At 35.6% G+C, this 14050-nt stretch overlaps 1 protein-coding gene across 1 annotated transcript; it reads right to left on the reverse strand.

Annotated features, from left to right (window-relative positions):
* Positions 1–35: 35 nt before the first annotated feature.
* On the reverse strand, positions 36–9651 carry LOC120109159 (two-component response regulator ORR24-like). The gene is made up of 8 exons (XM_039122911.1): positions 9381–9651; positions 8906–9058; positions 8271–8660; positions 8044–8068; positions 7508–7559; positions 5492–6694; positions 3342–3434; positions 36–897 (listed from the first exon to the last, which is right to left on the reverse strand). The coding sequence occupies exons 1-7, from the start codon at positions 9526–9528 to the stop codon at positions 3378–3380; spliced, it is 2028 nt and encodes a 675-aa protein (XP_038978839.1). The 5' UTR covers positions 9529–9651; the 3' UTR covers positions 36–897; positions 3342–3377.
* Positions 9652–14050: the final 4399 nt, after the last annotated feature.

The raw sequence follows: 14050 nt of genomic DNA on the forward strand, positions 1-14050 counted from the left end.
ATCCATGTTGCTCATTGAAATAGATGCTGATATCACCTTTTTTTCAGCCATTGTTTAGCCAGGAAATTTAAGTTAATTTATGTAACAAAGTTTGATGACCCTCTTTGTGAACTTGGCCTCCTGAGAGATTTTGAACTGTCACACCAACAAGGATATCGATATAAGTCCAAATGCAAGGCTTATTAACTTTGGATGCAAACTCATTCATGGTTTCTACCAGGCAACTCTTTGGTTCAGTGCAAAATGATAGGTAATAGTTATCTACCACTTGGTTTCCTCTAGGAACCGTATGCTAATTGAGCCACTCCAGTATCCATGGCTACAACAGTGGCAGATGAGCACATCCTTTTCTCTTGGATCGCATTTCTTAAACTTAGTAAAATAATCTAATTCCATGACTCTTTGAATGTAACTTATATTTAAGTTAAATGTTCATCAATGTTGACATCTTCTTTGCTTCATCAAAAGGCATGTTCTTTGCTGGTCTCCAGAGACTCGAACAACAATTCTCCAGAGACTCTTTGAAGTTGCAACAAACAATGTGAAAATTCTGATGCTCCAACATGATGGCCAGCCCATTTCACCTATACAAACAATAATTATTCATACTAACATAAAGGTCCACATTACACCATTTTAATGCAAAACCACCAACTCTTCATCAAATGATCATTTGATGCACACGTTTGAGTATCCTAGAAAAAGCAAAGGTAAACTAATGCGACAACCGTAAATAGCACCCATGAAAGAGGGACTGCACAGCAGCATAAAATAAGTTCAGAAATGATGTACAAATCTGTCAACAATGAACCATTAGTCCTCAAACTGAAGGGTTTCACTTCCATATTAACATTCACATCCTAAAACTCCATCCACGAATTTGACAACATTAAGTTCCTGCAAGACAAAATATAATGCATTTAGCAACGTAAAAATATTTTACCTTCTGCGATTATATGAAGAGATACTTTTCTAAATCTGAAATCAACAACAGCTAGTTATTCAGATTTGGAATGAAATATGCTGAACAGAGAAGTGAATGGTGGGAATCTTAGTGATATAAATTTTGATCACAAAAATTGCAGTGGTTCCCAGAATCGTACATTTTCATTTCATTTTGGAAGTCATGCAAAAATGTTTATTTCTGGTTGTTTAGATATAACTCACAATCACTTTCAGGTTTCTAATTGTAATGCCAGTCTTTCTCCCATGATCAAATGTCAGTATGAAATGGGATGTATGAGAAGGAACACAAGCAACAAGTAACTCAAGTTCTTGCACACATTACAAGACCCTAGAGTCAACAATTAATGTCCAAGTAGTAAATTGTGCAGTTAAAATTTTTATACGTGTAGTAGCAAGAAATATTCTTTTTTTTTCACTAATTGATGGCAACTGAGCTAGAGATAAAAATCAGCAAATAACACAATATGCAACAGTTCTTGAGATGACTAGTGTAAGGGAATTCTTCTGTTCGGGGAAGTAAAATCTTCATCTTAAAGATGCATGTTATGCACCCTCTCTCTCAAAAACAAAAAACAAAAGAAAAGAAAAAGAAAAATCTTATTCTGCTTCAGAGTTTTTGCCAGGTTTTAAAATGTGTGTTAAAGTGAACAAAAGCATAATCTCAACTACAGTTGCCAGTGTTCTGCAATGGAAAACGTTCAGTAAGTCTCATCTCGCTTGAGTCATCCGGCCTCTATTTAGATTGTACATGATCGACACTCTTTTCCTTTCAATACCCTTGTTCTCGCATATATTTTAGCAGTTTCTAGTATAGATTAAGTCTCCTCAGCTCTGCATCCAATGTACTTCTTATTCACTTCTATATTCTGTATACTGATTAATGGAAAATAACATTTCATGGTGACATATTACGTTTGGAGAACCACTATGTTCCTCTTTTCAAGCACAAATTATTGGTAGGTTTATTTTTATATTCCTTGTCTAGAGACATCTTTTCTAAGGTCTCTAGAAGCTGGAGAGTATTATCTCAATCCAGAAAGTATCAATTTCTCATCTTCCAGCGTGGTTCATCACCAACCAGCCGACTCAAGTTCCTTAGAAAGTTTATGATCCCAACATGGAGACCTAGTACATAAACTCAGCTGCAGCTAATGGTATTGGCAGAGCCATTCAAGCTTTCATCTCACAACCTCATGCCAACATCTGCAGCTCTAGCCAACAAAATCCAGAAACCAATCCTCTGCAGAACACAACCCTTACAGTTCAAATCCTGGTGGGCTCTCCACATCAACCTATTCAATATGGATGTAATTGCTTAAACTATACAGATTGTTAATATCTTCACTATAAGCGGCTCAAATAGCTGTTAGAGTACAATGGACTCATGCAAAGGAACACTTGGAGCATTAATAGTCTGCAGTCCTATAATATTATTCAGTAACAGGGCACACCCATAAGCAAAGGCTGAGGTACCTCATTCACCAACAAATGTGACTGAAGTTCATCCAAGAACTGATCTCCTGAGAATTATAGCATTATAAGTCAGGGCATGCAGTGTTGCATAGACACAAACTTGTGTTAGATCCAAGGTTCACCATTTTAGGACCAGACCCCATACCAATATCATCCTATTACAGTGTTAGTACATGGTACTGTACGGTAAAGTTCAACATACTGAGTATCGGTACGGTCGGTACTACATACTAGATCAGTACCAGTAGGATACAGTACGTCCGATACAGTATCTGGTACTGACTGGCACGACAAACCTTGGTCAGATTTGTATGCATATCTAAGGTCTCATTCAGCAAGAGGAAAAAGAAAAAGAGATTAGTGAATACATCAGAAAAAACAATGACATAACTAAGAAATATATTAGCTTTTTAATATTATAAAACTGAAAATGTATCGAGGTGTTTTGTCTTCTATATAAATATAACAAAGCACCACTTTCTTGGTGCTAAATTATTAATAAGTTATTTGCATCGAAAAACAATAAAAATTAAAAATCCCAATCTTGATTTCACAAGTTTTAATACTTTTAACTTGTTTATGTGTTCATCAAAATGTGCAGCATTAGTAAATTGATGCTTGCAAGATCTTAAAGAGCGGTGATACATACAAAAATGCAAATCTGAAATATATGGTGGTTTGTTAGCTACAAATAGTTAGAATCAAAGCGTTTAGCATCAAGAGTGACCAAAAGAAACATTGGCAAGCCATATAGAATATTATCATCTAAATGCTTAAAAAACAAAAATAAAAGTTTATTGTTGTCTGTTTTGCTAAAATTTTGTTATCAAAGTACATGTTTCATGCTCCAAAATTAGCTGAAGGAAACAAGAGACAAAGCACATCATGAAGTTTTGCAATACCTCCATCCTTGACCAAGATCCAAGAGCAAAAGAAGCTCATATATAATGTTGCATGCTGGACTTACTACTGGAAGCATTCGGCTCTCCATCAACCTTTAAAATAACAATCAAAAGTGTTCGTAAGTATCCGAGCCAACACATTTCAACTTGCTGAAATGTTAATATGGACACTTTGAATTAGGTGAGAGTCCAGGTATTTCTGGCTTGCCTTCTCAGGACCTAACCACAACTTGGGCCCAGAAAATAAAATAATCAAAATTATTTATGGTTAAGCGACCTATGCATGAATCTTTGCCCTAAACTATAGAAGAAATTTCTGAAACGACTGAGTTGAAAATTCAAAATGCATGATAAGGGCATCATCTACCAGTTGACAAAGTATGATAACAGAATATCTCAGAATGAAGAGCAGCTTGTGTCTCTAATATATGCCATGAACAGTTCACATTCCATAAACTAACAATGAAACTTGAATGTACTATAGATAATGAGAATAAATATATGATAAAAGAACGATATTCCTCCATGCTTGACCTTTTTCAGGACATTTGCACATCACTCTATCGCTCTCTCCCTCTCTCTCTCTCTTACAATAGATGCATGCTGAAAAAATAAAATGCAAGACAAGGTAATGTAACAGAATCTTTCTATAATATATATTCTTGTCCAATTATTGGTTCTCTGTCAACACAATTTTGATATTTCCAACCTTTCAGGAAAGAACAACAATTCTGCTTGTCTAATACCCCCACCAACAAATGCCCAAGAACAACAACATGGAAAGTGTATCCGTCAGCAAAATATAGTTCCCAATCTGTTTGGTTCACCAAAAAGTGTATCAATCTATACTTCAAAGAAAACTGAACTTTCATCACCACCGAGAACCTCTAGAAAATGAAATATAGAATCAAAGACCTTTTTTAAGAAAGAAAATGAGCATCTCTTCTTTATTTTTCATTTTCTTTTTCCTAATATTTAAAAACTTTTTTTCAGCCCAATCATCCAAGCATGCCCTAAAAAAGATTTTTATTTTATTTTTTCCCCAGGCTTCCTTGCAACCAAAGATACCCATATATTAGGTTCTCCAATAATCTACATATCATTTGCACTCCTTGGACTACTACAAAGCCAATGAAAAACACATATCAGTAAGTACAACATAGTGAGTGCAACCAACCAAAGGCATCTTGAATTCACCATCCCTAACATACTTAGTTATCCACGTGCACGACCATCAACTCATACCTATTAGCATGCATGTATTTGGAGTAATGAATTGTTAATCACAAAGTTGTTCGGGCATGGACATGGATATGAGAACTGGATCCAGATAGATAACCCAAAATCTGAGTCAACAAGAGGAAAAAAAGGAGTTATGGGAATACTAAATGCACTGGAAAAAAAGTAATCTTAATTAATAAATAAGTATACGTTTAAATATAGTTTAAAAATAAATTAGTTAAAGATATTGTATCAAATGTATTATTTGTTAAGGTCTTCCAACATTCGCGTTCCTTATCCATATTACCTAATTAGCTTAAGAATTTTAGGAAAATGATATTTTTGCAAAGTTATTTTTGTATCTGCATTCTTGACCGATCTCGAAAGTGAACAAAAGCTTACTTTTAACATTACTATACTGAATTTCAATATTTTAAAAAAAAAAAGTTCTATACTGAATTGAAGTCATGGTTGGAGTCCAACTCTCCACTGATTTTTAAAGCTGCAATTAAAAAACTTATATGTAAGTATCCATATCTGACGCATACTCTATGTATGCTTCTAGCCCATAATCCTAAATTGACACTTATATGGTACTCTATGAATTATAGGAAATAACTTTGATTCTCAACATCAATAACAAAGGATACTTATTGAGAATTTGTATATATAGAACATTGCTTTTGCTGATGCAAAGCACTATTCATATTATGGAAAAAGATGAAACGATTAAAATTGTAAGAAAGGGATAAGAGATAGGAATTTGTACTTGAGAAAATCAAAGAACATCCAGCAATCATTTAAAATAGCTCCAGTTATCTACTCTTCCTATATTCAACCATGTTCAGAAGTTTTAACTCAGAGATAAGATATGGACTAATAGGTTTTTTTCTATGTAAAGGGGAAAAAAATTGACCATACATTCATACCGGCTTAATCATGGCATTCGCAAATCCATCATGGCTGCAATCAGTAGAATTAAAATCACACTGCGACTTTGTGATCTCCAATGCATCTTCATCCTTGTAAGTCAGCTGACCATTAGCTCTTGACTTATCGATACTGCAATCTTGTGCAAGGCCTGAAGAATCAAGCACCTTTTGTCCAATCACATCTGTATCCGTCCTTTTGTTACCAATGCCATTGCTCAATATCCGATCATAAATAGGATTAAAGCTATGGTTCTGTTTGTCTGAGCTTCCAAAATCTGAGAACTTTGGGTCTTTTTTAGCACCTATTGGAATAGGCATCATGCTCCCACCAAGGGAACCGACTTTGCCATGTACATCATTTCCTATCACTGAATCGTGCATGGGTGCCACTGTAACATGGATGGAAGGTTGACAACAAATATCACCATTCATATTTGAGATAATTGGAGAAACACGGCCTCCAATGTTGTTGGTAGAAGAACAGTTATTACTAAAAGGAGCACATATAGGCAAAGTGCTTGCACAAAGATCAGTTGATGAAAGAACATCTTGCCAAGTGTCATCACATCTAACAAGATCAGGAAAGTAAGAAGAGTCCCCAAAACAAAACTCAAAAGGGTCTGAGCTAGAGGAAGGCATTCTAACAGAAGAATAATTGCCCGATCCCCCAGTTTGTGTCTGCTCCTTATTTGCTTGTATTGACAAAGCATTGTTTGTCATATTAGCAAAAGCGCTGCTGAAAACACCATTGGCCAGTCCACTGCCAGATAAACCAGAAGGCAATATATTGTTTGCTTCCTGCACTACCTTGGGTTGTTGCAGCTGATCTGGTCCCATAGAAGTTGGCATCCCCTGAAGTGAATTTCCTTGATGGTTTCCAAGTAGACTAATGCCCTGAAGCTTCCTGAGATCATTAATAGGATAGCTTCTGTTGTTCTGGGTGCAGCCAAGTTGAACATTCTGAGAAGGTACCAACCCATGCATTCCAAATGCAGATGAACTATTCATTTTACCAGGTAAACCATTTGGTTGAAAAGATGCAAGAGTTGGTAGCTGTCCAGATCCCCTCAATGCGTGAAAATTACTAAAACCATCCAATGAACTCATATTAATATAGGAGTTTCTACCTCCTAAAACGGTGGCCATGTGAGTTTGCTGGTTTGCCACAGTACTGAGCCTTTTCAGGTAGAGCCTGTACTTCTGCAATCACAAGATGGAAGATTCAGCCAATTAGCTTCAGAGCAAGAAAACACACATGTAACAAACAAATGATGCTAGGCAGGACAAGGATGTATTTATAAAAGGCAGCCTGATTTGATTGTCTTAAACATTAGCAGTTTACCCTTGCTTAAACTATGGCCTGCACCTTCTCTAACCTTTTAAAAGGAATTTATCAAATGGACAAGTAGATCCATTCACTAGAACTAATTATGAAGAAATTACCAAGTAGGTCCTCCCTATCCTTGTGCTAAAGTCTAAATCGGTTTTACCTGGACACTTACATCTAGCTCAAAAAATCTATGTCGGATACATATCCAAATCAGATATGTGTGAGATACTTAGACACCTACAAAATTCTCTGTTTATAGCTTTTAGAGATGTGTGGAGAGCTGGACTCATACCAACAACAAGTTAACTCTCCATTTTGACGTTAGAAGTGCGTAGGACAACAAATATATATGCCGAAAGACCTTACAGACAATATCTTCTAATTTAAAATTATAAATATATATTATTTAAGTAAAACTATCTTCTATCCTAAACATCCCCATATCTTCATTTTTTCCTCTTGCTGAGTCAGACAGTTGGATATGCGTACAAACCGGATTCCCATGTCCCTGCCTATGCAACACTGGTGTAAATGGCTTCCAATAAAAGTTGTTTTAGTGTTAAAATAGTTGTCTGGCAAATTGAAATTAAATATTCAAAATGACAAAATGCATCCTCAAATATTGTACCATATATTAGAGAAAGAATCATGTGCTAGCAGTTGACTGAAAATGAAAGCCTTGCCTGCAGATGGCTTGCAACATTTTCTCTTGTTAGCTTCTCAACATTCATGAGACTAAGGGCTCGTTTGGTTCGCAGGAAAAGAAGGGGGGAAAGTATGGTCAACGGGAAAGTAATAAGATGCCTCTTGTTTGGTTGGAGTTTTCAAAGGAGAGAGAAGGGAAAGTTGTATTCCCATGGGAATGTGATTTCCACATTTCATGGGAAAGTCTTTCCCATGAGAAACATGGGAAAGTTACTTTCCCATGAGGCGGGAATCACTCCATTTTTACTTTTTCCCAAAAAGTCCCTTCAGCATTAAAGAAGCATTAAAGAGGCATTAAAAACCTAATTATTATTAAGGGCATAATAGGAATTATATATAACTTTCCTAGGAAAGTGGATGGCCAACCAAACATAAGCACCTTGGAAATTTGTCACTTTTCCATGGTCAACCAAACATGCCAAAAGTACTTTCCTAGGCATCCTCTTCCTAGGAATTTGTTTCCCAGGAATCATATTCCTAGGAAGGAAAATGCTTCCCGCGAACCAAACGAGCCCTAAGTATCTTCTTGGGTACAGCCTCTGTTGTCAGAAATAACAAAAGGGGGCTTAGTACTAAAGAGGCAATGGCATTTAAAAAAGGATGGCGCTGATCCAAGCAAAAGGTTGACAAAGGCATTATAATGGAAACATAAGCTTTATGACAAAGGCATTATAATGGAAATACAAGCTTTATGCTTTCCCTTCTAACAAATGAACTACATTATCAATTGAAAGCTCTTACTGTCAACGCCCAATTGATTAACAGCAGCGACAAATTTGCGTTGCAACTCAACGGACCAAACGACTCTTGGCTTCTTCTGCGTTGAGGGATCTTCATTCCCATGCAGGTTTTCTTCAGAATCTAGTTCATCTTCTTCAGTCTGATCCTTCCTCTTCCTGTTAAGCTTACCACTACGATCACGAGGCCCCTGCACGCCTTCAGAATTAGGAAGTTGGGCCTTCAGACTACTCTCCCCTTCATTCTGATATCTTGAATCAAACTTTTTCCTCCTAACCACATGCTGCCAAATGTTCTTAAGCTCCTCAATCCGGATGGGCTTCAACAGATAGTCACAAGCACCATGAGTTATCCCCTTCATCACAGCTTTAGTATCGCCATTTGCAGACATCACTGCATTGTAAATTAGCACAGTTCAGCGAATCTATCATTGGTTGCTTTTCAGATTACATGCAATAAGAAAAAAGCAAATAGGGGGTAAAGTAAGAATCTCGTTGAAAAATTCCAACATTACCATTCAGCGCTTTTGTAATTTCATATAATCTCAAGAACAATGTTATCTTTTAATCACAAAGTTAACGATCGAGGAATTCATTTTAATCAGGAAACTAGGAATCAGATTAGAACTTGGGACTTACTAATAACAGGGAGGTCCATTTCGAGGCCCACAAGCTCTAAAAGCTTGAAACCATCCATGTCTGGCATGTGGACATCACTGATAACCAGATCAAACTTGTCTTTGTTCTCCCTCAACATTTTCAAAGCGACGATTGCCTGACTGGCTGTTGTAACTGAAGAAAAACAACCCACGTCTCTTTAATAAGCCTCCACTACTTTTCTCAAAACAAAAACTTCAAAGAAACCCCAATCCTTCTTTCGACTCATACGGATATTCACATTGAAAATCAAAACTTTCGATGAGAATCATAGAAAGAACAGCCAAAAATATAACAAAAAGAAAAGTTCAGTGAAAGAAGCATGAGGGCAGTCTCAAATACCATCAAAAATTGAACTTTTTTCCATAGCGAAAAAACTATATCAAGGAAATCGATCAACAGCTATTATATAGAAAACCAAAAGGAAACAAAAGAAACGGATTAAACGAGAACAAACCATCATAATGGCAGCGCAGGAGAAGATTCTCCAACAACTTGAGGCAAGTGGGATCATCATCGACGGCGAGAACACGCATGCCCGTGGGGAACTTGTCCGTGGTTTCCGCATCATTCCCCTTGCTTCTCCCGCTCTCTTCTACTGTCATTCTTCCACTCCAAAGAGAAGTCGAGGACCAGCGACCAAATCCGCGGCAGGTATCCAACACCTACCTAAGAACTCCCAAGGAACTCAAAACCACAATAGCCTTCTCAAATCCTATAACAGAACTGGTCAAGAGAAAAGACCGGGAAAGAAGTCAGCAGTTGCTGAGAAAAATAGGAGGGAGAAAGGGAGCGGATTTGAAGGGATTCGGAAGTAGAGTTGGTTTGGCAAATGGAAGGGTTGACAGAAGGAAATATTTGAGGGGTTAAGGGAGGAGGTTAAATGGGGAAAGGAGCAAGAGAGCTTCGGATTGGGTGGAATCATGCAGGGGACCCATTGCATGCACCCACGAAAATGGAAACTTCCTTGTTTTATTTTAAGATTTATTTCTTAATTTTCTATGTGCTATCAATTAACAAGAGAAATAATTTCCAGAAAATCATGGAAACTAGGGGAGCTACATGAGGGAAAAAAAATGAAGGAGAGATAGGCTTTGTTCCTATTTAATAATTATTTAGCTTTTTTAAAACATCATTAGGCTATTTTTCTATTTTTTTTACTTTTAATAAAAGTTATATGCTCGTAGATACGGTGGTATGTGCCATTCACTCAATGCATCAATTAGAAAGGTGCAATGTCAATCTATCATGTATGTTCATCAACACGCATCTAACTAAGCTTAATGGAAAGCTTCTTCTACTATCTTTGCTGGTCATCTGGTAAGTAGCAATAATATGGCGCATAAGCAATATATATAGCTACCATAGAAAAAATACTAGAAAAGAATATCAAATACTATGATTTTAGTTATTATAAAGAGTACGGTAGCAATTTGGTGGTAATTGTAAAAATGTTAAAAGGAGGGTTGAGTTATGAAGCAGTTTTGATCTTATTTGGAAAAGATAACAGAGCACCTATATTAGTCAAGGTGAGAAAGTTAGCAGGAGTAAGTAAAGTATTTTCAAGATAAATAGAAAGTATATATTTGGTAATGAAATTAGCAAAGAAAATCAAAAGAGAATATTTTTTGATTTCAAAACTGTTATTTTTATATATAATATAGATTATAGTATAGATACAAACAGGTATATATGCATGCATGCATGTATGTGCACATTATATTTCCTAGGAGTGTCCAGACATCCTTGTTCCATTTATAGTAAAGGCAGTAGGCTTGTGTTGGTTAACATTATGGAATAATAGACAAGAAATTACTCGTAACTACTTTGTCTTTTTCCCCCGCCTTATATTGGCTCCCTCACATACACATATATAGTATTTCATAGGAATCTCTTAAAATCTTTCTTCCTATTTTTAATGAAGACAATGTGCTTATTTTGATTTTTTTTGATACATAGTTCTTATTTTAATTATCATTGGTAGATTGTTATACAAGAGGATATTTAATAACGATTTTGTCTTCTCGCTCGTCCACATTAGTTCTCCCTCAACATTGCTCCTCTTCCTTCATCTAAACCAAGATAAAGCTCTAACTCATCTAATTATTCTTGTATTTATTATTGGGTGTATAAGTGGAGGATTATTGACATCCCTAGGGTGTTGGGAAACCTACCATCATTTCCACAATTGCTACTTTTAATGTGAGTGTTGGTGAACTATAGCCTTCAATAAGATTATGGGTGAGGTGAGAAATTGATGGTGAGTTCTTTAAAAGGAGGTGGCCAATATTGTAAAGATCGGTATTAGTGGTAGTTAAAACAGTTGTTTTTATGGATTAAAAAAAAATTTGCTAGTGTTTGAGCAGACAAAAGTGGGAAAGATTTCTTACTAAGCAAAATACGCATTCTTAACTCATTCCCTATTAGTCGAAGCTCTCAGAGTTAATTGGATAACTGACACTGATGTTGGAGCTCAAATTTGTTGGAGTTCACATGTTTGAATTCCATTGTGCCAATTATTTTTAAGTAACTCATTTTGAATTTCAAGCTCAATCGTCATCTTTATTTGAAATGCCAATCATAGCTTACATTCAACTAGATCATAATTAATGCTATGTGCATGATTATTCATTCTTACATTGTTGTAATTTTAATGCATACAACACACATGATAAGTAGCATAGATGCTATGATCTCCTAAATACAATTTTTTTTTTTTTTTTGAATATGCACTCCTAGTTTTGGACATTGTATTTCTTCTTGTCTCTCCCGGATGAGTTAAGAATTCAAAATTTAGACGATATACTTGATTTAAACCTAATAGTAAGATGTTACAAGGATTGGTGCCATCTCTATAAATTCACATAAAGAGTGGGAAAGGCCAAAAGCAGACATTGAAATGGCGCCGTAGCACATTGGGTAGGATAAAATGGAGCTTGCTATTAGATTTATTGCTTCAAAAACATCCATACTATTGAAGAAAGAAATATTATCACTGTATATGATGAACTAAGAGAGGGAAAACTAATTGGAGGATAAAGATGGCCTAACTAGATAATATATTATTATAGATTCCCTCTTAGCCAGCTCTTCCACAACAACTGAGGTTTAGGGTGACACTAGAGCACAAACGAACTCCGATCACCATTAGAACATGCCAAGCTTAATATAAGCTATAAAATTATTTGCCTGGATTAGGCCACATTAGTGTTAAGCTATATAGATGTTGATAATATATTATACGCTTGTCTTATTACATATTTTTCCATAATATCATTTTCATGCCGTAAAATTCTCAAGAAGAACAAATGACATTAGATGTGCAGGTTGTCAATGTATGCACTTAGTCAAATGAAATGCCCCTTCACCTTATTTTGACAACATTAGCCTTTCTTTCTTCCAAGACCCCTATGTTCATCGCCACCTAAGTCTTACCAAGTCCAAGCTCTAAATGATGCTTCCTCTTGGCTTGGCTCTGTGGTGTTTTATTGAGTTCCTTTCAAGACCCAACCACTGATGCTACAGGTATGTGCCTCACCTAGTTAAATTTTCGCAAGGCCCACTAAATATTTTTGGGTGTAAATAGATGAACGGCATTCTAGCACAATCAAGTATCAAATATGCCAAATGCAAGTACAGATAACAAGTATCAAAACATTTTGAAGGTACAAATTGAAAAACTTTCTTGCACTATGATAAAAGAGGAAGAGAACAGAAGTCAACAAGTATTACCTTACCCCCTTTAAGGGTACTATAAGAAGGACACCGGGGGTTCTCAGATGAGATAGAGAACGCACAGCCACCTACATTAAATTCCACTGGAATCTAAACAGATACTGACAATTTAATTCTAATAATTTCAAGATTTTCCTTCCATAATTTCCCATTTTAAAATTGCAAGCCATTACCAATTCACCAGTCGAGAATAATTGTTTCCCATTTAGAGTGGTAATTAATTGTTAAACATGCCCATATCTATCCTAACTCCTGAACCACTTTTCTCATTTCCATAGCACGGCTAGTAAAAATGTTCTCAGGATGGTCATACACATATTTTTCCCCACAGGACCTTTTTTTTTATTGCTTCAATCCTTTTATGTAATTATTAACTTATGCAGTGCTCTCACAAAACTGTTCATGGAATATAATTCCATGAATATTTTACTCCAAAGTTGCTTCTTTAAACTGCTTGCACAGCTTTGCATGCTCCATTTTAATCAGGGGTGGGTCAGATCCATGTACATCACTTTGCAAGATTATTATCAATCGCTTCTGCCTTAAATAAATCACTGATTACTTTCTCAAAGTGCCCAACCTTTCCTTTTCCTCATTTTTAAATGCTGAAGCTTTCTATAAAGGCTACGGCAGTTATTATTCTCATGTTTAAAATATTTATTTTATATTTTAGATTCATGTGTACATGCATCTCAGCATGTATGTATTATTTTATTGCATGGATTAAGTTGAGCTACGAAAGGAAACATCTCAAAGGCTATAAAGCACCAAGAAATCCTACGTGCATCTACGAGGAGGATGAACTATGATGATATGTGCAAGATGTGTCGATTTAGAGACTTAGATGTGAAATGGGTGTTGAAACTGGTGGATCTAATTAGCAATTATCCATCTAATTCATAAATCAAGTATTTTAATATAAAATCAAGCAATAAAATAATTATAAACTGTTGTATTCATATTGATTGGTAGCAGTAATCTTGACATGGATGCAATAGATACTAGTCACAAAGTCGGCATAGTAATTATACAATGATTAATTTCTTGAAAACAATCATTAACACTTTGAGTTAGTTTTGATTAAATCTTATGTATGTATAATACTCATTTCAAGGAGCTCGCATTATACTAGAAAGAATATAAATACTAATTATTTGGCACATGTGTTGCACACAAAAGTTATAAAAAATTAAAATATTAATTGGTCGACATTATAAAATTATACATTACTAATTATTTGGCACATGTGTTGCACACCAAAAGTTATAAAAAAAATCAAAATATTTAATTGGTCGACATGTATAAAATTATACATTACTTTGCAGTTTGATTGCAAGTGTGCATTATTAACCTAAAACTTGCATGCAGCTCTAATATATCCGATTATTTTTG

The sequence above is a fragment of the Phoenix dactylifera genome, unplaced genomic scaffold (genome assembly GCF_009389715.1).
Source record: "Phoenix dactylifera cultivar Barhee BC4 unplaced genomic scaffold, palm_55x_up_171113_PBpolish2nd_filt_p 001872F, whole genome shotgun sequence".
NCBI classification, from domain to species: domain Eukaryota; kingdom Viridiplantae; phylum Streptophyta; class Magnoliopsida; order Arecales; family Arecaceae; genus Phoenix; species Phoenix dactylifera.

Coding starts and splice junctions, on each gene's coding strand:
- LOC120109159 (XM_039122911.1), bottom strand. CDS start 9,528: ATGACAGTAGAAGAGAGCGGGAGAAGCAAGGGGAATGATGCGGAAACC. Junction 8,661..8,905: donor AATGGACCTCCCTGTTATTA/GTAAGTCCCAAG, acceptor TTTACAATGCAG/TGATGTCTGCAAATGGCGAT. Junction 6,695..7,507: donor ATGTTGCAAGCCATCTGCAG/GCAAGGCTTTCA, acceptor TTGTGATTGCAG/AAGTACAGGCTCTACCTGAA.